A 24534-nucleotide genomic window follows, 5' to 3' on the forward strand; every position below is an offset into this window, starting at 1 on the left:
GATCTACTAAACTCTTCAAGGGAATATTCAGTTACCCATGGAATTTTCCTTTCCAGGAATTTTTATAACCCTTTACAAACTGTTATAAATCAAAATAGAAGATCCCCTGGAATCATGTTCCTTTGAAGAACCTGAAAATACAGACACAGGCTTTGTAGTCTGAGTAACAAGTAAAATGACACTTCCCTAGGAAGAAGGAAATATGAGTGCACAGAGATGTAATTCTGGGGTCTCTCTCTGATACACCAGGAGTACCAATTTTTAAATGATGACTGACCTCAAGTAGTGCAGAATTTTTACCAGGACATTTCTGAAATACCGGAAGGCTATCATGCACAATGTGTATAAAAGGAATCTCAGACTGAACCAAAGTGTGCTTCTAAGTTAAAACTGCTCCTTCCCTGTAGGCCCAAAACTGAGTCCTCAGATACTGTAGGAGCAGAGCAAGTCCTCAGATATTGTAGGACCATAAAGCAGCTGTTCACTTTTCATGCAATATAAGAGACAGGAGACACTGGATTCTTATGAAAAATTAGAATTGGGGCAGTAAAGAGTACTTGGAGGAACGTTACTTCCATAAGAACTCAGGTGACACAAGTTCCTTTCATTCTCTTATTGAGGAGCAAATATCGACTGGGCTTTTCTGACTTTAAGAATATCTCCCCCTGTCCATGCCAAGATCCTTTTCCATGGATTTGACATCCACTTTCCCAGAGGGCTCCATCTGTCATGTATCCAAACCACAGGAGATCAATCAATTTCAACCAGTTACAAGTTTTGACCCTGCCCCATCTCAATCACCCTACACACCGCCCCCACCCCCCACCTGCCCTGACTGTGTGCACTCTTAGAGGGGAGACAAGGAGGATGGTACCTCATGTGAGACTTCACATCCAGCAGCTCCAAGGCAGTGACCCGCGGCTCGCCGGCCAGGTTTTGCAAGATCTTCAGCCTGGGCCCGCAGTGCTTGTAGAACTCTGTGCAGATGTTCAGCAGAGACTCCCGGGGCCGCCTGAACTCCTCCCGAGCGATCCGTTCATCCAGTTCCTCCCTGGGAAGGCCCTGCCCTTCCTCCAGTAAGTGCAGGTTTTCTCTGGGGAAATTATAAAACTTATTAAAAATTATGGCAATAAAAATTATTAACTGGGGGTCTGGAAAGGTGTGTGTGGTGACCAGCTGTGAAAGAAGGGTATCATGTTGAAGAAAAACATGATGTGGTCCCCGAACTTTTTGGCACCAGGATCCGGTTTCATGGAAGGCAATTTTCCACAGACAGGGTGGGAAAGGAATGGTTTGGGTATGATTCAGGCACACTGCATTTATTGTGCACTTTATTTCTATTATTATTACATCAGCTTCACCTCAGATCATCAGGCATTAGATCCCAGGGTTGGGGACCCCTGCCGTATATTATATCCAAGTTAATGAAGCAGCAGGGCAGGACCAAGGAGAAACTCATTGAAAAAATAAAGAAAGTCCATCATCCTAGACGAGATTATCACCCCAAACTGTAGTGACTTTACTTTAGTCACTTTCTGAGGATTTATGCATAATTAGAATGCCATGCATGAATGAAATGAAACCTGATGGAACCATAACCCAGCTCACAAGGCAAATCATCACAGGATGATAGAATTATTAAATAGTACAAGAGTTGTCTTCCTAGAGGGCTGGGATGGAGTGAGAGGTGGGAAGTAGGCTCAACAGGGAGGGGACACATGTATACCTATAGCTGATTCATGTTAATCTATGGCAGAAACCAACACAATAATTAATATTCTCCAATTGAAATAAATAAATTTTAAAAATAAAATAAAAAATAAATTAAAAAAAGAAAAAAATATATAGGTGTTTCTACCCCCCAAAGTACATTTTAATTCATGATTTTAAAAAATGTATTACTTAATGTGGCTCATGGTTAAAAAAGTTTAAAACTCACTACCCTCAAGTGTTGTGAGGCTTTCCTTGATTTAATTGGGCAATCTAGAATGAAGGATATGCTTTAATGGGTTGTGAATTTTACTTTTATCATGTAGGAAAAGATTTTTAAAAGGCATAATAACTATTATGCAAATAAGAAAGAACTTCCCTCTCGAAAGAAGTGTGAACAAAGGCAATGTCCTGGAGAAGCCAGAGGCCATTGGGGAAGACAGTCAAATAATGAGTAATTGCCCAATGGGATCTAGCCATTACATGATTGCTTATAATTGCAAACTATTGGAAACAGCTTAAATAGCCCATAAATAGAGGCTTGATTAACAAATTAGAGTGTATATTTATAATCAAACATATCCAACCATTACACGGGAAGGTAAGTCTCTACATTTACTGGCCTTGAAAGATGGGTGTGACATAGTGTTGAATAAAAAAAGGCAGGTTTCAAAAACAGTACAGTAGAAGACAATCTATTCACATATAATTATGTGATTGTGTATGTTTGTGTAAAAATAAATAATTGGTAGATGCTTTCCAAAATATTAAAGGTGTTCATCTTTTTTTAAAAAACGTTAGGTTGTCTTTCTGTACCTGATGAAGTGCAGTTTGGCGCCTTGTTCCTGGTACCTGAGAGTCAGAAAAACAGTCTGAGTCACTATCAGAGCAAGAACAGGGGCCCTCTGTGGTGGGTCCTCTTAAAGACTTTTCCTCACGAGAAGCCTTTGAAGCTACACGTTTTGGTAAGCTCACCATAACACATGTACTAATTCTAAAGTGTAAAATCTTGATCTGTCATTCAGATACTGCAATAATAGCTGCCAGGAAAGCTGTTCCATTGCCAGATAATTTGTAGAAAGACAAATATTGTAAAAACACAACCAAACTCACAGAATGTGGCCTCATGAGGGAAATTTTTGAACTTTAAAGGTAAGGTGAATCTACTTACAATTTTAATGTCTTAGGGGACCAGAGGGAAAATTATGGCTGACTTCCTTTCAGTTCTAGAGACTTCTCCTTTCATGAGTGATTGGCAATAGGACCTCTTTCTCTGTGTACCTTTCATTTAGCCTAGTTGAACATAGCTCAGTATGCTTAGAGAAACCCCTGTGCTTAGTCACTCAGTCGTGTCTGACTCTTTGCAACCCCGTGGACTATAGCCTGCCAGGCTCCTCTGTCCATGGGGATTCTCCAGGCAAGGATACTGGAGTGGGTTGCCATGCCCTTCTCCAGGGAGAGAAACCCCTAAGCATCACTTAAACTCATTACTCAAAACCTAAAGAATCATTTTTAGTTAATGTGAGATACTGAGATCTGAGTCAACACTAGTTTGAAATCTATTTCATTTTTAACATAAATATATGATGAGCAGGGAATTTACATAAATAATGATACACACTTTCAAATGTGCTTCAGAGAGACTAGAAAATTATTTTGTCTTTCCTTATGATTATTGTGCTAACTAGTCCACACTGGGAAAAGAGAACTTTCTCTCAAGCTGATTTTAGATTTGCGCTGTCTTAAATTCCTCCTGGAGGAAGAAGCTAATTGAACATTTCTTTCTGTCTCAGGGTATTTAGAGGTTAACCTACACAGAATGAAGTAGGTAAAATATTAACAGCCAGTATCTTGAGTTACACTAAAACAAGGAAGATGATTAAGTCAACAACCATGAAAGCATCATGTAGGGATCTAAGTCAAAGTTTGGATGAAATGTCTGCAGAAACTCTGGCCACATGAAAGAAAGTTGACTCTGCACAACTGCCCTGGAATGGGAAGCCACCTCTTGATTATTATTGTTTCATCTGTATCCAACAAAAAGGCAAATGAAACAACAGTGGAATAGTTCAAAGACCACCCAGGAGGCAGAGAACCTCTTGCATGTTCACACAGACAAAGGAACGCCATTTTTTAAAGATGTCTTATTTCTCTTCATTTATGAAGGTGACACTTTTTAAAAATGGCCTCAGTATTTTCATGTAACTCTAAACTCTCACCTTCTTTTCTTTTCTTTGGAGAATTTCACCCTCAGTATTGACTAGTTTCAGGATTCTTTTCATTCCCAATGGCTGAAATTCAGGTTGTATGAAATTGAGAGACCACAGAAGCATGAGGCCAGGGAATTACCTGGTATTCACCCCAGAGGACATGGTGTGGTTGGCTGTGGTGGCCCCTTTATGACCTTGGTCACACCTGCTCATCTGGGGGGCCGTCATGGGCCTGCAACAATGACAGTAACAAAACAACACAAGTGGAGACACTTATGAAATCCTCAAGTTATTGCAGCTCATACAAGTTTTAAGTCAGTTTTCGAGTCTTATAAAGACTTTGGGCTTTTCTGTCACACTCCGGTGCTGTCTTTGTTCTGGGAGGCACTTAAAAGGGAATACCGATTCCCAAAGGTCTATCAGTGAGATTTAAGGTCTTTTGTTTCTTGGTCCTGAGTAATGAACTAGGACTCCAAACCAGACATTTATGAAATCAGACTTCTAAGTCTGTTTTGATGAAGTGAAAGTTAAGAATTCATTTTTCAAATCTACAGGTACCAGGAAGTTAGCCATTCTAGACAGTAAGAAAAAAAAGAGGATGCACGTATCATTTAGGCCACCTACTCCATAATCAACCACTTGATTTTTCTGCAAAACTATTAGAGAAGGAAAGAACCTTTCTAGTGAAAATTATACCTAAGACTACCCAGGGACATGAGTAAATGAATATCTATTTAAGTCAGTAATTTTGATGCTAGAAATAGATAAGAATAGTATTAGTAACACTCTTCTGAGTATTAGGTTAACTGCATTTGTGTCATTTGTGACATGGAAGGGAAGATAAGGCTTTTAAAAGCAATTGCTTATATAAACTCTTTAAGGTTTGCTTTTATTATGCTCAATTTCTATATGCTGGTTGTGGTTGGTGACTGAACCTTTAATGGTAACACCAGACTGTCTCTTTCTGTGCCTTTGCTATAGTGGGCAGAATTTAAAGCTGGCCCCAAGACCTTCCTCCTGCCCTGGTGTTACTCTCATGATTATGGTACATTATATGGCCAGAGGGGGATGATCTGCATAGGCCTAATCTTACAGTGCGTGCTTAGTTGTGTCCAACTCTATAATCCCATGGACTGTAGCCCGCCAGGCTCCTCTGTCCATGGGATCCTCCAAGCAAAAATACTGGTGTGGGTTGCCATGTTCTCCTCCAAGGGATCTTCCTAATCCAGGAATTGAACCTGTGTTTCCTGTGTCTCCAGCATGGCAGGCAGATTTGTTACACTGAGTCACATGCCAGTATTTAAAAGGCAGAAAGTTTTCTCTTGCTAGGGGCAGAGAGATTTGAAGCCTAAGATGGACTCAAGGGCACCATTGTCGGCTGGAGGATTGGAGATTCTGGGTGAGAAGGGAAATCGGTGTCTTCTAAGCAGAGAGTGGCCCCTGGCTGAGGTCAGAAAGGAAAAGGGACCTCCAACCCAGAGCTGTCTGGTGCTGGATTCTGCCAAAAACCTTAATTAGTTTAGAAATGGACTTTTCCCCAGAACCTTTCGATAAGAGGCCAGACTAACTGACATCTTGATTTTGGCCTTGGGAGACCCTGAGCAGAATAATCAGCTGAGCTTGCCCCAGGTTTCTGACCTACAGAATCATGCCATGTGATATTATCTGTCTTACGCCTCTGAGTTCGTGGTAACGTGTTCTGCAACAATGGAAACCTAACAATGATACACTTGTAATACACTTGTTTATGTGTTACTATCTATAGAACTGTTGTTTTTACATGAGCTACATAAATTAAGACTGTGAAAGTGAAATGGTATTCTTCTTATTAAATATTTGTTTTCTGTAAAAACAATGAAGCCAGTTTAGTTGTGAATAATTATAACCAACCAGTGAGGCTAGTCTTCCACTCCATCAAGAGAATATTAAGTACACTGGAATATTTAAGACCATGGGATTTTAAATATCAGAACTCCATCCATAATTCTTTGTGGAATTTTGGTGAAGTCAATTTTGGATAAGTTAATTGACTTATCCTTATAAAAAGGAATAGAAAGCATCATTGGGTATTATGCAGAGCAAGAATCAAGTGGCACTTGGGGAAATTGACTGCTCTTTCCTCTAGTCTCAGAAAGGCACTCATGACATAACCCAGGTGGGTGCAGAAGGAAGAGTGTAAGTCGTGTATGCCTCCTTGGGATGTTCTTTCTCCTTGGACTTTCAGAAAACCATCATCAAAGCACTGGGGACCGTTTCTCATGGGATGAGGCAATTTGTCATGGGTCCCTGTTTCATAGCTTCCCATTTCCTCCATTTAGATGCATGTGGGCATTTCAACAGATAGTCTACCCAAGACTTTGGGCTGCGTTCTTCTCTAGAAGGCAATGTAGTGCAAGATTGGGAAGTAAATATAGATTGAACTTAATGAATGACAACCTCATGCTCCCTCTCACTTGCTGCTGCATGCTGGACTGAGAGCTTTCAGTGAGTCCCCCCACTGATTGAGCAAGATGGGAGTAAATCACAGAATTGTAGGCTAATGATATGGTCAAATGGGATGGAAGAACAAAGACACCAATGCAGAAAGAAGGCTTCCCCACCTCCACCCCTGGGGAGGAAAACCTCCTTCCAGCTAATTGTAGATGAAAATGGAAAAGGGAAACCAGTCACTACGTAGTTTTCTGCATCTACCATTCCCACTCACCTTATCTTTTGTACACAGACATCCCTCCTCCCCTACTACCCCAAACGCCACCCAGGCCTCATCAGCCCAGCCCTTCCCTGGGCCCAGGGTCACCCACTTCTGTTTCTGCACCCAAGAATCTTATGACAGGACTAAATTCTTGGAACTCTGCTTAGGGTGAACCCTGGTGTCAACTGACCTTTCCATTCCCAAATCCCTCAGTCCCCTCTCTCAGCACTAATGAGTCTTGGCCAATGGAGAATCTACCAATTGAAGCATTAGAATAAAATTCTGTAGTTTATGTCTGTTATGTAGCTTCTGACATTACAGGAAGAAAACCCCAACTCTTTACAAATAGGAAAATAATATAAACGCTTAGCTGAAAGTGGTGACATTTCATGTCTCATAAAATAAGAGCTAATAAAAATGTGGATCACATTTTCACATTCACTAAATTAGCCCTTTTACGAAAGATTTGTTTACTACTGGGCTAAAAATGCCAGAGAAGCTCAGCAAGCTATGTGCAAATGTGTGTTTAGCAATAACAATACTACTACTAATTATTATTATCATTATTATTCAGAGTACTTAGCACTATTTATCCAAACAACTCAGGGAATGTTTTCAGTTTTAGCCATGAAGGGCTGAGTTTGGGTACACGCTCAGTCGCTAAGTTGTGTCTGACTCTCTGCGACCCCGTGGACTGTAGCCCGCCAGGCTCCTCTTTCCAAGGAATTTCCCAGGCAAGAATACTGGAGTGGGTTGCCGTTTCCTCCTCCAGGGGATCTTCCCAACCCAGGGATCAAACCCGAGTCTCCTGTTTGGCAGGCAGATTCTTTACCACTGAGCCACCTGGGAAACTCCCAAGTTTGGGTAAAAACTGGGTTTTAGAGATTTTAGCCATCACTTTTTTTTTCTTCTTCTTTGTGGTGGATACACATTGTTTATGGCTGTGGACATTTCTGCCGATGGGATTACCTGGTGAGGACCTCCACGCTGTACAAAAGCGCCTGCAGGGAGGTTGCAAGAGCAGCCATGGCGGCGATCTCCTCTCGGGCAGCAGGCACCGTCTCCACCTGTGATGTTTGCCTCTTCAGCTTTTGTAGGTAACATGGCACTAAAGCTTCCAAGACCATCAGCATCTGAAGACTTCAATCAACAGAAAGAAAACCAAATCACGTTTTACATTCTATTTAATATTTTGGAGCATGGAGAAATGAGACGCCTCTAGAGAGATGAAAAAAATCTGAGTCCCCTTCCCACTCCACCCATGTCAAGAGTAATTAAAGCTGCTGGAAATACTGACTAACACGAATTAATGAATTAATTAATCACCCAATGGGTTTCCCAGGTGGCACTAGTGGTAAAGAATCCTCCTGCCAATGCAGGAGACATAAGAGACACAGGTTCAATCCCTGAGTTGGGAAGATCCCCTGGAGTAGGAAATGGCAACCCACTCCACCATTTCACCTGGACAGTTCCATGGACAGAGGAGCCTGGTGGGCTACAGTCCAAGGGATATAAGAGTTAACATATATACAACTGGTTGACAGCATAATATTGAGTTGGTCAAAAAGTTCATTTGGGCTTGTCTGTAAACTCTTCCTTTTTGGCCAACCCGATAGAATAGTAATAGGTGGAATTATTCAGTCGATGTAGAGAGATGAACCTCACAAAATCATCAACAAAGCTTTCATTCAGTAATTTGCCAAGAGTGATTTTCTAGCTGGAACAAATTTGAGACAAGATTAAACTCTTCTTTAGGAGGCTGGCTTCCTAAAGCTTAAGCATTTTTACTGCAGGAATCAGGTCTGAAATGGTCATTGTGATGCAGGTCTGAAAAATGCCTGCTTACTAGAATGAATCGTTATAAAGCTCAGCTATATTTTTCTATTAAGAGACAAGTTAAATATAAGCATACAGAAATGTTGAAGATGACAATAAGAGCAAACACCAAAAGAATTCTGATGTAACTATAATGTTAGACAAAACAGACTTCAAGGCAAACAGCATTCCTACAGTTAAAGATGGAAATTTCACAGCTATAAAAAGACATATTACCAGATGTCAGGCTTATGATTAAGCTTATTGTAAGTAAGATCAATATAATATTGGTTCAAGGACAGACAAATAGATACATGAAATAGAATAAGGAATACAAAACAAATCTGCAGATATTTGATGTTTAACAAAAATGACACTGCAATATGATGGGGAAAGTCTAGTCTTTTCTATAATGGTGCTGGGTCTGTTGCCTATTAGATATTTCTACAGAAAAAATAAACTTTGACCCTTACTTTACACCATACCAAAATTAATTCCAGGTAACTTATTAACCTAAATGTAAATGTAAAGACAATAAAGCACCTGGCCTGTAAGAGGACACATTTGTAACCTTGGGTTAGCCAAGATTTCATAAGAGGACACAGAAAAACTAAAAAATAGGAAAAAGGTGATACATTGAACTATATTAAAATGAAGAGCTCTGTTAATCAAAAGACAAATTTAGGGAAGTAAAATTATAAGTCACAGAGTAAAAGATATCCTTTGAAATATATGTTGCCAGTAATGTGTTCGAAAGGCTAAATAACCAGTCAAGAAAGCCTACTGGGACTTCCCTGGCAGTCCAGCACTGCCAAACGGCAAGAGTTTGATCCCTGGTCAGGGAACTAAGATCCCACATGCCACAGGGTTGGGCCAAAAAAAATAAAAGAAGAAAGGAAAGCCTACTGTATGCCTTTCTTTCCAACACCATGTTCAGTGATATCATTCTGGTATTTTGTATTTAGCAATTACTACATATTGGCTAACTGGCAAAGCTACAGAGATCTAGTCACTAAATGTTCACCAGCACACCACTCTATACAAGCTAACGAGTACTTTATCAGACTCTGAAAAATTCTACATATCAAATAAAAATTATTGACTATCTCATTGAGAAATTAAAAGGAAGAGGTTTCCTAATGTTACATAATTGAGGACGAGGAAGAGGAAAGGCCAAAGAGTTGTTTAAGTCAGAATAATGGAACATTTCAAAAAAATGCAACTTAATTATTTTTAAGCATGTATATTAAAAGGGAACTATCCATAATTCATTTGAATTATTATCTCTGCCTTTAGAAGACCTATTTTAATAGAGAGATGAGACTGATTTTCACTTCACGTATCATTTATACACATAAATCAGAGGCAACATCCTAGAATTGGAATAACACTCTCCATGTGGGGCCTCTGGGCTCCCTGCTCTTGGGAAATGATAGGTATGATTTATCTTCCTGCTCTTTGTGTGACAGAAGTTCTTGTTCTTCGCTGAAAGCAGTTTTCTTAAATAGATTAACTATTGAGAAATTAATAGCAAATCAAATTTCAATTACACGTGAGGATAATATTTCCTAAACATCTTAGCTGCTGCATAAATTCTGAATTAGGGGATTTCAAATTTTTCATAACCTCTGCTATGACAACTTTCCTACAAATGGACTTGCCAGAACGTTACAGGCTAATATTAACAAACATAACCTTTTTATTCACTCAGCTTTATTTCCCTTGCCATATTTACTTATTACAAGGCACAGAGTAAAAGCCTGCAGTTACCTTCTGAATGATTCAGGAGCATATGCCACCACTGTAACACAGAGCTTAATGGCTTCACTTATAGAGAAAGTCAGGTCTTCGTTTCCATAGCAGAAATCTAAAGGGACAGAAGGTCAAGGCACACAATCAGAGTGGATTCTGTCAGGGATAAAGAGGAGCTATCACTCCTAACATTTTCTTTCTAGTGATATTTTGTAGGTATTTCTTTATTAGACTTTATTCCTAAACTGTGAACACGCAATTTCCTCATTTTAAGGGACTAAAAATTTTATTCTATTTTTGAATAATCATATGAAAAATAAAAGTGGTTTTTTTGGTAATTAAAAATCTCTCATCGAATAGAACAGCAGGCTTCCCTGTCCATCACCAACTCCAGGAGGTTGCTCAAACTCATGTCCATAGAGTTGGTGATGCCATCCAACCATCTCATCCTCTGTCGTCCCCTTCTCCTCCTGCCCTCAATCTTTCCCAGCATCAGGGTCTTTTCAAATGAGTCAGTTCTTTGCATCAGGTGACCAAAGTATTGGAGTTTCAGCTTCCGCATCAGTCCTTCCAATGAATATTCAGGATTGATTTCCTTTAGGATGGACTGCTTGGATCTCCTTGCAATCCAGGAGACTCTCAAGAGTCTTTTCCAACACCACAGTCCTAAAGCATCAATTCCTTGTGCTCAGCCTTCTTTATGGTCCAACTCTCACATTCATACATGACTACTTGAAAAATTATAGCTTTGACTATATGGACCTTTGTTGGCAAAGTAATGTCTGTGCTTTTTAATACATTGTCTAGGTTTGTCATAGCTTTCCTTCCAAGGAGCATGAGTCTTTTAATTTCATGGCTGCAATCACCATCTGTAGTGATTCTGGAGTCCAAGAAGATAAACTCTGTCACTGTTTTCACGTTTTCCCCTTCTATTTGCCATGGAGTGATGGGACTGGATGCCATGTTAAGTTTTTTTAATGTTGAGTTTCAAGTCAGTTTTTTCACTATCCTCTTTCACCTTCATCAAGAGGCTCTTTAGTTCTTAATTTTCTCCCATATGCCATCTGCACATCTGAAGATGTTGGTATTTCTCCCAGTTTTCATGGTAGAGAATCCTTAACACTTTGAGAATTACAAGAAATTTAAGAAACAGGGGATAGGAAAATGTATTCATTTAACTTATACTAAGCAGGAAAATGTATTCATTTAACTTATACTAAGCAGGAAAATGTATTCATTTAACTTATACTAAGCCCCACTTATGCTGCTGTTTTGATTTAGTTCAAAATATTCAGTATAAAGTCACTAAAAATATTACAAAGACAAAAAGAATGTCAAGGAAAATTTTGCTTTTACCCAATGACTTCAGAGGCTTCTCAGCTTTGACCAGCTCTAATATGTCCAGGATGTCAGTGGTCTCTCCCTCCAGGGACTGCAGCAAGTCAAATAGGCACTGAGCTGACACACCTTTGCTGGATCCAGTACTGGCAGCATCCTGTGTAAAGAAAAGTCATGGGCCATCACTGAAAAGTCTACAAATAACAAATGCTGGAGAGGGTGTGGAGAAAAGGGAACCCTTATACATTATCGGTGGGAATGTAAGTTGGTGCAGCCACTATGGAAGACAGTATGGAAGTTCCCTAGGAAACTAAAAACAGGACTACTATATGACCCAGCAAGCCCAGTCCTGGGCATATATCCAGAGAAAACTCTAATTCAAAAAGACACATGCACCCATATGTTCATAGCATCACTATTCACAGTGGCTTAACTGTCCACTGATAAGCAATATTCTGTGATAAACCATAATGGAAAAGAATATAAAAAGAATGCATATTTATGTAAAACTGAATCACTCTGCTGTACAGCAGAAATTAACACAACATTGTAAATCAGCTATACTTCAATTTAAAGAAGAGCTATTTTAGTTTATTAATTCCTACCTCATTGGAGAAGGAAATGGCAACCCACTCCAGTGCTCTTGCCTGGAGAATCCCAGGGACGGGGGAGCCTGGTGGGCTTCTGTCTATGGGGTCACACAGAGTCGGACACGACTGAAGTGACTTAGCAGCAGCAGCAGCAGCAGTATTAATATGGTTTGATCAGGAATTCAAGTTTCAAAACACTGCCACTGATAACAATTATCTAGGTGGTATTCAGTTTACATAATTCTGCATCCAACCATGCTACTGTATCATGTTGGAATGGAATGCCTGATTTTAAAGGGTCTATTAAATGTTTGTTGTTCAGTTACTCAGTCATGTCTGACTCTTTGCGCCCCATAGACTGCAGCACTCCAGCCCTCCCTGTCCTTCACCAACTCCAGGAGTTTACTCAAACTCATGTCCATTGAGTCAGTGATGTCATCCAACCATCTCATCCTCTGTCATCCCCTTTACCTCCTGACTTCAATCTTTCCCAGCATCAGAGCCTTTTCAAATGAGTCAGTTCTTTGAATCATGTGGCCAAAGTATTGGACTTTCAGCTTCAGCATCAATCCTTCCAATGAACATTCAGGGTTGATTTCCTTTAGGATGGACTGGTTTGATCTCCTTGCAGTCCAAGGGACTCTCAAGAGTCTTCTCCAACACCACAGTTCAAAAGCATCAAAAGGAAAAGCTAATCCAGTACAAAAGAAATCTTTGTGGAAACTCTTGAAAATACAGACATGTGAACTGCCAGAACAATTTATGCCAGTGTTTCCTCTGGTCTTTGACAGTAGGACTCAGCATTCCCCCCCAGATTTCCATAATGGAATCAAATATGTTTGAGAAACAGAAGCTTATTTAGAAAACCCTAGGAATTTTGTGGTTCCTATTTGATAATCTATTGAAATACCTCCAGAGTAGATACTTGCCATCTTTGTAAAATGGCTTTGATTCATTCATTAAAAACAACAAATCCTTGTTAAATTCCTACTGTGTGTCAGGCACTTAGGTTATAGCAAAACAGAAACAAAAGCAAAAAACCATACAAACAAAACAACAACTAAAATCAAGCAAAGGCAAACAAAAGTCAGATCAAGATCTCACTTTAATGGAGCTCAAATTATACTGTGGGGTGTGGCAGAGATACATATTAGTGAAACAAATACATGTATTATCTGTGATACGGTGTAAATACTCTGCATAAAAATAAAACAGGGTAAGTGCTGGACAGTGATAGAAATGAGAATCAGGAACTCTTCCTTTTTTTTTTTTTTAAACTTTTTTGTTGGAGTATAGCTGATTAGCAATGCTGTGATAGTTTTAGGTGGATAGCACAAGGGACTCAGCCATACATTTTCACATATCCGTTCTCCCCTCAAGCTTCCCTCCCATCGCGGCTGCCATATAACACTGAGCAGAGTTCCTTGTGCTATACAGTAGGACCTTGTTGGTTATCCATTTTTAATGTAGCAGTGTGTACGCATCCATCCTAAACTCCATAACCATCCCTTCCCCCCAGGAAACCATAAGTTTGAGAATCTCTTCCTTTTATCATTTTCTATTTTCCACTCTTTTAAAAAAACTAGAGAATTGGTCTATTTACATCCTAGGGGCTGAAATGAGGCTTGAAGAGAAATGCTGAAGAAAGACAAATTTCTTATTGAAAGAGAAATGATTTAGGGTATTTGCATTCCATAGGTTGAAGAAGAAAGCCGAGAGCCTGATAACAGAAATGGACAATGACCAGACCACACATTAAAACAGAACTCTGATCCAAAACCTGTAATAACCAGCCCAGGAATCCACTGCTATAGTGAGTTCTGAATAAACAAACTTGGTTTTTCTCATTGGGTTGGTCCTTTATTTATTTCCACTGAGTTTACTCACAGGAAACTCCAGGAGAGGGGCCACACTTGCAAACAGCTGGAGCACGAAGGGCTTGCGGTGCAAAATGTAGAACTGGTGGCACGCAAACTCAATGGCTTGACGCAACTGAGGATTGCTTTCATAGTCAGAGTACACCTGTGGGAAAATACCACATATTCAGAAAATGCCTTAACAGCTTACTAGAGTTGTGTTTGCTTTACAAGCTCATAGCCATGGGAAGCATGGAGGGAAATGACTAATTTCATAAATTGATAGAGGGGAGTGTAAAGTATATACCTTTTTGAAAGAAATCTAGAAATATACATAAAAATGCAAAAAAATAAAATACACTTTTTCCCCAGGAAGTTTATGACTAGTAATTTGTCGTAAGAAAACAATTAAATATACAAAGATGTTTATACAGAAATGCCTGCTGCAAGGCATTAAGGCATTAAAATAGTAGAAAATTTGAAACAACCTAAATTATTCATAAATTGGGATTACATGAATTATTTATATGCATACAACAGAGTACTATGCAACTATTTTTTAAAAGATGCTGCTGCTGCTGCTGCTGCTAAGTCACTTCAGTCGTGTCCGACTCTGTGTGACCCCATAGACAGAAGCCCACCAGGCTCCTCCATCCATGGGATTTTCTAGGCAAGAGTACTGGAGTGGCTTGCCATTGCCTTCTCCGTTAAAAGATGCTATACAGTGCTAAATGTAGCTACAGGGAAAATGCCCACAACATTCTTAGTGTCACATTTTAAAAAAAAGGTAGGCAAAAACTTGAACATATGTTATGATCCAACTTCTGTTTTAAAAAAAGTAGGAGAGAGAGCACCAGGATTTTCAAGATGTGCAAACAATGATTATCTAGGAAGGAGGATTATAGATGATCTTTAATTTCTCATCTAAGCTTTCTTCTTTTGAATTTTATAATGAGCATTTACTGTTTTTGATAATTATTTAAGAAGTTATAATAATAGATAAAATTCCAACTATTTAAAAAGAGGACCGAGAGCCCTGATGATATTAAAAGTCAATTTCTTGCCCCTGTAGGTTAAGCAAACTCCACTTTACATAAGCATGTATTACTTCTTCCATAATTTATTAAAATTTCCACAACAATAGAGAACTAGGATGAGCCCCCAGGCCCTTTCTGAACTTTATTCTGTACTCCTCAATGTGGCCACATATGCATTAGACATGATTAAGTAAAAACTGTTCCTGCTACATTCATCTCTTCCAATCACCTCATTATACCAAATTTAATGGCAATTTTGAAAATCTCTTTTCAGAGAAAGGTTGCAAAATCTTGGGAGAAGCAGCAATTGAACACTTGCCTCACACTTGAATAATGGTTCTCAAACTTCTGAGGGCATCAGAACCACCCAGAGATTTTGTAAAAACACAGATTCCTGGGCCGTGACTCCAGAGTTTCTGATGAAGTAGGTCTGGGGTGGGGCCCAAGAATGTGTGTTTTGAACAAATTCCCAAGTAACGCTGATGCTGCTGGTCCCGAGATTACACTTTGAGAACCACTGGCCCAGAAGAAACGGGGAACCGTGGTTCAGATCTGGGAAATCTCAGGATAGAATGGAATACTGTGACCTTTGGAAAATCTTTGTGGGGGTTTCATTTGGTGCCTTCTGAGGTCACGAAAGCAGATAAGTCAATCAGCTAAAGTCGCAGCACAGATCTTGTTGCCCTTCCAGATGGGCAGGGGAGGAGGCCCACGTACCTGCAGCATGGTGGGCAGAATCCACTGGTAGCCACTGAGGGAGAAGAGGTGATTGAAGTGCACAGCACTGTTGATGACGGTGGCTGCGTACTGCCTGAGCAGGGCACTGTCTTCTGGGTGCAGGATCAGAGCCCCATTAAAAACGTTGAGGAAAAGCATGATTTCATCTCCCCAGGGGAACTCACTAGGCATGCCCAGGAACATCTCCTCCAGGAGCTGGATCCACAAGCTTTTCTGAAGAGTGTCAAGGCCAAAGAGTTCCTTTCCAGCTGTGAGACATGAAGACACAGAGGCAGGTTTAGCCCCACGCCAGCCCCCATGTCAGCGTGGAGGGCAGTCCAGCCCTAGGGCCCTGCTGTTTCCAACTCAGGTATGTCAAGACCTACTGCTGACATGCACAATGCTGCTGGCATTTCAGTAACACTTTCGAGTCTTCCCAGGACTTTTCTGTCACCCCTTTGATTCAACTCTGTGGGCAAGATAGGGCCGGCAAGTGTGGTGTGCTGCTGTTGCCTAAGCTGTGACTTTGAGGAAAAAATTATTTCAGAAAGAAAATGGCAGGGCTGGGACTAGTTCTTGGTCTTTTAACTCCTGGTTGGACTAGAGCTCGTGTACCATCACTCTGAGCATCTGGATGAAGACGCAGAGCACAAAGATGCTGATTTAAGTAAATTGTCCCAAATGAATAACTGAATGTGGTTTCAAAATGGATCTTTTTCTGTTTCTGTCTCACTCTCCCTTTCTCACTCTCCATTTTTCTCTTTCAATTCAGGTAATTTACATAGAGTAAAACACACAGATTGTTAAATGTAGAATTCAATGAATTTTGACAAAAATCCCCACTTATAACCAACATTCCAATCAATATATGAACCATTTCTATCATCTAAGAAAATTCCTTCAAATCCCTTTCTGGGAAATCCATTCTCCCCGCCCCCCATGCCCCCCACCCCCAATAGGCAACCTCTGCTCTGATTTCTCTCACTGTAGATTCATTTTGCCTCCTCTTGAACTTCACAGAAATACTTGTCCTTCACTCAGTCAAATACTCCCCTAACACCACCCTACTACTTTCTTCAATTGCTTAGGATTAGCTCAGAGCAGTGGTCTCAGAGTTTGGTCCTTGAAATGGCAGCATCAACCTTGCCTTGGAACTTGTTAGAAATACAAGTTCCCAAGCCCCATTCCAGAGCCGCTGAATCAGAAATGGGACTGGAGGGTGGGATGCAGCCATCTGTGTTTTATCAAGTCCTCCAGTCCTCCAGGTGATTCTGACGCCCATTCTAGACTGAGAGCCACTGATTTAGAGAACTGTCTACTGATTAAGATAGAGATGCTCTCCAGCTGAGGACAAAACTCGGCCATGAGAAGATGCCCAAGAGAGGAAAAGCTCCTTTCTTGATACCTTGAGGATCACTGAAGAGTGAAAACTCCGCATCAATAGCACTTCGAGGGAATGAGGGCAGTCGGAGGAGGTCTTCCTGGAGCATGGAGACGTGGGACTGCTTGTGGGCTGTGGGGATCTTCTGGGTGAGGGAGATGAGAAACAAAACCCGCCCCACTTCCTCCAGCTTCCGAGTGAACACCTAGCAGCAGGCAAGGACAGAAGCAGATGAAAAGCAGAATTGGGCAACCCCGAAATCACCACGACTGAAGAAATTAAAGTAAAATCTTTAATGGCAAACCAGGCTAAGTAAAAATTAAGGGGTGGGGGAAGTGAAAGGAAGGAGAAAGAATTTTCTTTTCCTTACCATGCAGAAAGAGCAAACAATACTTAATTGACTCGCACTTCCTGCATCTGTCTGCTCTACAGAAGGAAGTGTTTCTCATGCCAGGCTGGAGAAGGAGCACAAGGCAAGTATTGTCAAGAACAGCTCAATATTAAATAGAGCCCATTTGTGTGGATGTCATAAGATGGAAGGCCTCCTCCAACAGGAGCCAGTCCATTCCACTTGCTTCCCTCATTGCCACTGAGGCCTTCAGCTGTTTTCTGTCAGTTCTGGGTTTGCCTCTGAAAGACTGAAATGGGATCCAGAAAAACCTCTTTTGGGACAAAAGCTAATGGGGCCTAGATTGGTGACCCTTTAGCCCCGAGTTTAGATGGCATGAATGTGGGGCTCCTGTTCCTTTTCCAAGTGCCTTTTCTGTTCCTGGTCAGAGGGCAAGGGGATGTGATTAGGAAGATGATCAGCAGCTTGACCAGAGCCAGAACCACAGTCTGCATGTTATTATCTCCCTGAGGAACTTCGAAGTCATAAGATCACAAGCTGGAGTTTACATAGAGTTAAGAGTCTTGTTTTATGTTCTTTTTACTAAAGATTTTTTTCTGTGTGTGTGGACCATTTTTAAAGTCTTATTGAATGTGTTACAGTACTGCTTCTGTTTTATGTGGTTTTTTTTGGCCGTGAGGCATGTGGGATTTTAGCTCCCCAACTGTGGATCAAACCCACACCCCCTGCATTGGAAGGTGAAGTGTTAAGCATGGAACAGCCAGGAAAGTCCCTATGCTCTTCTTTTAAAACATGTTCTTAAACATTATTTTTTAAAAACCTTGCTCATGAAGAGCTATTATTGATTATGGTTTTCATTATTTTGCTGCCAAAATCAGATGCTGGTATAATTTGGGGGAGATTGCTTTAGAAATTCGCTGAGTTGGACACGACTGAACGACTGTCACTTTTACTTTTCACTTTCATGCATTGGAGAAGGAAATGGCAACCCACTCCAGTGCTTTTGCCTGGAGAATCCTAGGGACGGGGGAGCCTGGTAGGAGGCTGTCTATGGGGTTGCACAGAGTCGGACACGACTGAAGCAACTTAGCAGCAGCAGCAGCTTTAGAAATTAAATATTTAAGTTCTTTTCTCCCAACACCTCACACTTTGTTAACACATTCACTGTTTTCTTTCTTTTCAATGCAATTTAGGTAGTTAATATTAACTATGTTTTAAATTACTTAACTGGTTCAATTCTATGCCATCTCATGAAGATATCTTTGAATACTTTGATGCCAAATTGGCATTCTTGCTATGTGCAGAAAAATTGAGAAGGTAAAAGCTTTTTGTTTTGACATTAAGACATTCAAATAAATGAATGTAATGTGGTGGTGGTGGTTTAGTCGCTAAGTCATGTCTGACTCTTGGGATCCCATGGATTGTAGCCTGCCAGGCTCCTCTGTCCATGGGATTCTCTGGGTGAGAATACTGGAGTGGGTTGCCATTTCCTTCCCCAGAGGACCTTCCCAACACAGGGATCGAACCCAGGTCCCCTGCATTGCAGGCAGATTCTTTACCAACTGAGCTATGAGGGAAGCTCTTTGTTTTGACATTTTATTAAAAATAAATGAATGTAACACATAGACCACATTAAAACTGCATCATCAGAACTGTGGGCTACAGCTATATTTCACATGCAAAACAGTGAATTTTCTTAAGTTCAATCTGATTTGTGATGAGACGTGTGAATGTTATTCTGCTCTTCAATCTAAGTACAGCAGGTTGACTCTATCGCCTCCTAGTTTAAGAGAAGTTAGCAACATACCAGAAGTCAGATCACTGGTCAGAGACAGAGCTAGGACTGAGTCCAGATCTCTGAACCTTGGTTCAGTGCCTTTTTCAGGTATGCTACCATCCATTGAGAGGAGGGCATGGCAACCCACTACAATATTCTTGCCTAGAGAATCCCATGGACAGAGGAGCCAAGCGGGGTACAGCCCATGGGGTTGCAAAGAATCAGACATGACTGAAGCGACCTAGCATGCAGGCATGCACTATCCGTTGATCCCTTTTATTTTTTTCCAGCTAGCAGAAATTTCTGAGACAACCTTCTTATAGCTACATTACATGTATTCCCAGTCTGGAATGAAAATCCATACTTAGAAAACTAGTAGGTAAATAAAACAGAAAATTTCTATTATTTATATCCCAATGATTCATCAAAGTACTACTCCAAGTGAGTATTTAATACCTTTACATTATGATCCAATTTGCAAAACTTAAAAAATACACTATTTTGGGGGAACTGTCTATTGATCAAGAACCCACCCTTCTCTCTAGAGATCATAGCAGAATCACAGGATCTCAGGGCCAGCAACCATTTACAGATCGTCTATCACAGTAACATGACACAATAATAGCATAAAACTGTGGTGGTCAGGCACCTGTTTCTGAATGAGCTCCTGCCCTTTCTCTGGATGCATGTGTACAAGGTTCAGCTGTGGAGACACGGATCTCCTGAAAGGGTAAATATCCCGAACGTAGGTCTGTGGTTGGGTTACACAAAGACAAAAAGAGAGTTCAAACGACTCAACTCTGACTCTCACTTTCTCATTCCCCAAAGGGCAGACAAACACAAGTTATGTATTTTCTAATGACTTGCATTCTTACTATTTCACCCCCCGGCCAAATTCTACAAAATCCCAGGAGTAAACCCCCTCCTCAGGAAAGCTTCAAACTCCCCAAGCCAAATACACTTTCCCAATCCCAAGTGCCCTGACAGGTGCAAGGGAGCCAGAGGCAATTGACTAAAGCACATTCTGGAAGAGGAAGAAAATCACTGTAAAGTGCTGTCAGTGGTCTTGAGGCTTCCTTTTGCTAATTAGATCATGTTTCCATGATCATGCTTAATATAGTGGAACAAGAACAATGTTAACATTCCAAATAGATATATGTCCTTACAATATGGGAACTTAACTTTCACTTAGATGTAATAATCATGAGTGACAAAATACCTTACTTGACTTATCTTCTTCAATTATTACAACAACCCTAAAGTAGACACCATCATCACCTTCACTTTACATGCAAGCAAACTGAAGGGCATGAAGGTCAAGCGGCCAGTCCAAACCTATGTTGACAGTAAGACAGTGTGAGCCAAGAGCCATTCTCCCCACCGTTAAACAGTGACACACCCCCGAGGGAAGCTGCCCTCAGGAAAGGCATAACGGGCTTTTGACTCAGCTCTCCATGAGTGTCATCACTGCACAGTCTTACCTTATTGTAGTGGATAAGGTTCCATCGTTTATCCATGAGAAAGTAATGTGTTGACTGCGATTCTGGGATATTAAAAAACTCCAGACACTCCTAGAACAACAACAACAAATCTTAAAAAAACATTTACTGATATCATGAGCCAAACAGTAAGATGAAAGACAAAAATGCCATAAAAACAAGGTAATTTCTTATAAGGAATATATATATGTATTTATATCTTACATTGTATATATTATATGTTTGCATATATGTGTATATATATTATACACACATATATATGAATATATACAGGCACATAGCCATCTGAAAAATGATAGCATAAAGACTGTGTAAGGTCTTGCAAGACAGAGGTAGGGGTTAAGGGGTGCGAGCTGTATGTATTAATATATGATAAATAAGCTACGAGGACATAGTGTGCAACACAGAATGTATTTTACAGTAATTATAAATGGAATATGACCTTTAAAAGTTGTTAATCACTAGGCTGTACACCTGAAGTTTATATAATATTATACATCAACTATACCTTAATTTTGGAGAAGGAACTGGCAACCCACACCTGTATTCTTGCCTGGAGAATCACATGGACAGAGGAGCCTGGTGGGCTCATGGGGTCACAAAGAGTTGGACATGACTGAGCTACTAACGTACATACCTCAATTTAAAATAGACACTGTGACACAAACTATCTGCTCTGCTCTCATAGTGCTAAACGAGGTACAATTATAGTACAGCCTTGAGTGATGAACTGTGGTGACACAGTGGCGTCTACTGGCCTCAGTATCAGGAAGAAAGCATGTTTAGTAGCAGCATTAAGAGTATTATGAACTGCACTGATTGAGCTCTTATCTACTTACTATATTCTACATTCAAGGCTTCCCATGTAGAGAACTTGCATGTGTGCGTGTGTGTGTGTGTGTATAGGTATGCTAAGTTTTCTTCAGTCGTGTCTGACTCTTCTCAGCCCTATGGACTGTAGCCCACCAGGCTCCTCTGTCCATGGGATTCTCCAGGCAAGAATACTGGAATACTTGTCATAACTTCCTCCAGAGGATCTTCCCAACCCAGGGAGAAAACTGGTACAACTTGCACTAATATAGAGCTCTGCTGAAAAAGAAACTGAGACTAGAGAGAGCCTGCCATTTGATTTGTTTAAGTGACACTGGTTGTGGTGGAGCCTGGGTTTGAACTCACTGCCTAGGGAAAATGGATGTTGAAGTTTGCTTCCGTGGGCCTGAGAGATTCCCTGGGGATGAATGGGTGAGACTTGGAGGAGACCTACCAACCTTTTCTACTGAAATCAGAAACATAAGTTTGGCAAGCTGGTTTTCTCAGAGGTCTTTTCTACTTATGTCTGGGCCAACAGTTAGGACTCCAGATAAAAGAGGAATTGCTGTACTAGTATACTTATTACTTTTCCTTTAAAACCTTCCAGGCATGAGTAGCTATGGATTGCATTTCCCTTGAGGTACATAATTGCCATAACCATTAAAAATACTTTCTTGATTCCCCTAATGTATTCTAAGGTATATATATATCTTCTGCCTCTCTAATCATTTCTGTCAGTGGCAAGTCAAGACTGTGTATCAGTCAATTCAGCGCCAAAATAAGTGTCTCTGCATGGGTCACCTGATCCCTAAAGTTTGTCCCAGTGTTCTTGGTGAACAAACCCAGGGCAGCTCCAGAACAACCACAAGTGATACTAGGATGCTCTAAAGTAGGATTCTTGGCATCTGAAGACAAGTGTTCTGAGCTCTGTAGCTGAGAGGGAGCCTTTGGCTACTTGAGGGCAGAGCTAAAATGTCAGTGAAATCGGGGAAAATATGCAAGAAAAAAGAAGCATGCAAAAGTGGGGCAGATTCTAGAAGATGCAAATAAATGCACATATTTATTTGAAGGTAGAAAAATGCCCTTTAATTCTAAACTGGATGATCAGTGAAGTGGCCGTAGTCACTGTGCATTAAAAAAAAAATCACTTCTGTTGAAAGTCATCCCTACCTTTAACAGGGCTTCAAACTGAGTGTCTTCATGGACTGGCAACTGGGTTGGGATATCACATTCATTCTGTCCATGAACTACCAAGGTTTTGGTACCTACAGAAGGTAAAAATCATAATAAACTGACTTCTCCTATAAAGAAGTTTGAATACAAAGCATGAAATACTGAAATATTATTAAGCTGATGTTTTTCTTGTTATTATGATGACTATTCAGTTCAGTTCAGTTCAGTCGCTCAGTCGTGTCCAACTCTCCACGACCCCATGAATCACAGCACGCCAGGCCTCCCTGTCTATCACCAACTCCCGGAGTTCACTCAAACTCATGTCCACAGAGTCGGTGATGCCATCCAGCCATCTCATTCTCCGTCGTCCCCTTCTCCTCCCGCCCCCAACCTTTCCCAGCATCAGAGTCTTTTCCAGTGAGTCAACTCGTCGCATGAGGTGGCCAAAGTATTGCAGTTTCAGCTTTAGCATCAGTCCTTCCAATGAACACCCAGGATTGATCTCCTTTAGAATGGACTGGTTGGATCTCCTTGCAGTCCAAGGGACTCTCAGGGTTTAATGTGAGCTATGCATTCTACTATCTGCACTCCTTTGTTTATAGTCAATATCTGCTTTAAATATGTTTCCTTATTTATTTAATAATGATAACTACCATTTATGGAGTTCCCAATATGTATAAATGGTGTGATGTGTATAATCATATTTAAATCTCACAACAACCCTATCACACAAGTGTTATTATTTTCATGTTACAAATGAAGAAACATAGAACTTATTTTTATAAATAAGAATGTATAAGTAACTTAGTCAAAGACATTTATTTACTGGAAGAGTCAGAATTCAAGCTTTAAACACTGCAACAAATAATGTATTCCTAAATTGTAAATAATGGCTGAGAAAATACAAACGAGAGAATAGCAAAAGCTAAACAAGTACCTAAAACATAGTTTATTATTGATTTTTTTAAAGACTTTTTGATGTGGACCATTTTTAAAGTCTTTATTGAATCTGTTACAAAACTCTTGAGTTTTACATTTCAGTTTTCTGGCTGCGAGGTATGTGGGATCTTAGTTCTCTGGCCAGAGAACAAACCCTCACCTCCTGTAATGGAAGGTGAAGTCCCAACCTCTGGACCACCAGGGAAGTCCCATGAAATGTAGTTTACATTTACTTTTTCTATATTTTACTTGGCTGGTGAGACAATATTTCTACTTCATTCCTTAATTATAAATCTTTGTGAACATTATGATAGACCTTGATTTTCAATGAGCTGATTTTAAGTATATGCCTGACAATATGAGTTTCTTTAATAAAAATGAACACTTTGTGGAATAATCTATAGACACATAAATACACAATTACCATTTACTGAATGCTGACCATGTGTCAGACATGACAGCAAGTATTTTACAAACCTAAACAGTGGAAACAGTGTCAGACTTTATTTTTTTGGGCTCCAAAATCACTGCAGATTGCAGCCATGAAATTAAAAGACGCTTACTCCTTGGAAGGAAAGTTATGACCAACCTAGATAGCATGTTAAAAAGCAGAGACATTACTTTGCCAACAAAGGTCCATCTAGTCAAGGCTATGGTTTTTCCCGTGGTCATGTATGGATGTGAGAGTTGGACTGTGAAGAAAGCTGATCGCCGAAGAATTGATGCTTTTGAACTGTGGTGTTGGAGAAGACTCTTGAGAGTCCCTTGGACTGCAAGGAGATCCAACCAGTCCATTCTAAAGGAGATCAGTCCTGGGTGTTCATTGGAAGGACTGATGCTAAAGCTGAAACTCCAATACTTTGGCCACCTCATGCGTCAAGTTGACTCA

At 40.3% G+C, this 24534-nt stretch overlaps 1 protein-coding gene across 5 annotated transcripts in view; it reads right to left on the reverse strand.

Moving 5' to 3' along the window:
- Nucleotides 1-24534, reverse strand: part of UNC80 (unc-80 subunit of NALCN channel complex) — a 218111-nt gene that overhangs the window by 35758 nt on the left and 157819 nt on the right. For 4 of the 5 annotated variants that reach the window (XM_088842019.1, XM_055398557.2, XM_088842016.1 and 1 more), the window contains 12 exons: nucleotides 22704-22798; nucleotides 20706-20795; nucleotides 19874-19975; nucleotides 17123-17303; nucleotides 15718-15986; nucleotides 13995-14129; nucleotides 11536-11674; nucleotides 10198-10294; nucleotides 7582-7752; nucleotides 4060-4152; nucleotides 2527-2562; nucleotides 875-1093 (listed from right to left, as the gene is read on the reverse strand). In XM_088842019.1, the coding sequence (XP_088698145.1) occupies nucleotides 875-1093; nucleotides 2527-2562; nucleotides 4060-4152; nucleotides 7582-7752; nucleotides 10198-10294; nucleotides 11536-11674; nucleotides 13995-14129; nucleotides 15718-15986; nucleotides 17123-17303; nucleotides 19874-19975; nucleotides 20706-20795; nucleotides 22704-22798 (1627 nt within the window). The remainder of the gene's footprint in view (nucleotides 1-874; nucleotides 1094-2526; nucleotides 2563-4059; nucleotides 4153-7581; nucleotides 7753-10197; nucleotides 10295-11535; nucleotides 11675-13994; nucleotides 14130-15717; nucleotides 15987-17122; nucleotides 17304-19873; nucleotides 19976-20705; nucleotides 20796-22703; nucleotides 22799-24534) is intronic. The other variant, XM_088842011.1, reaches the window with a different exon arrangement.

This window comes from Moschus berezovskii, chromosome 2 (genome assembly GCF_049115385.1).
Source record: "Moschus berezovskii isolate FMDL1 chromosome 2, NW_MosBer_1.0, whole genome shotgun sequence".
NCBI lineage: Eukaryota > Metazoa > Chordata > Mammalia > Artiodactyla > Moschidae > Moschus > Moschus berezovskii.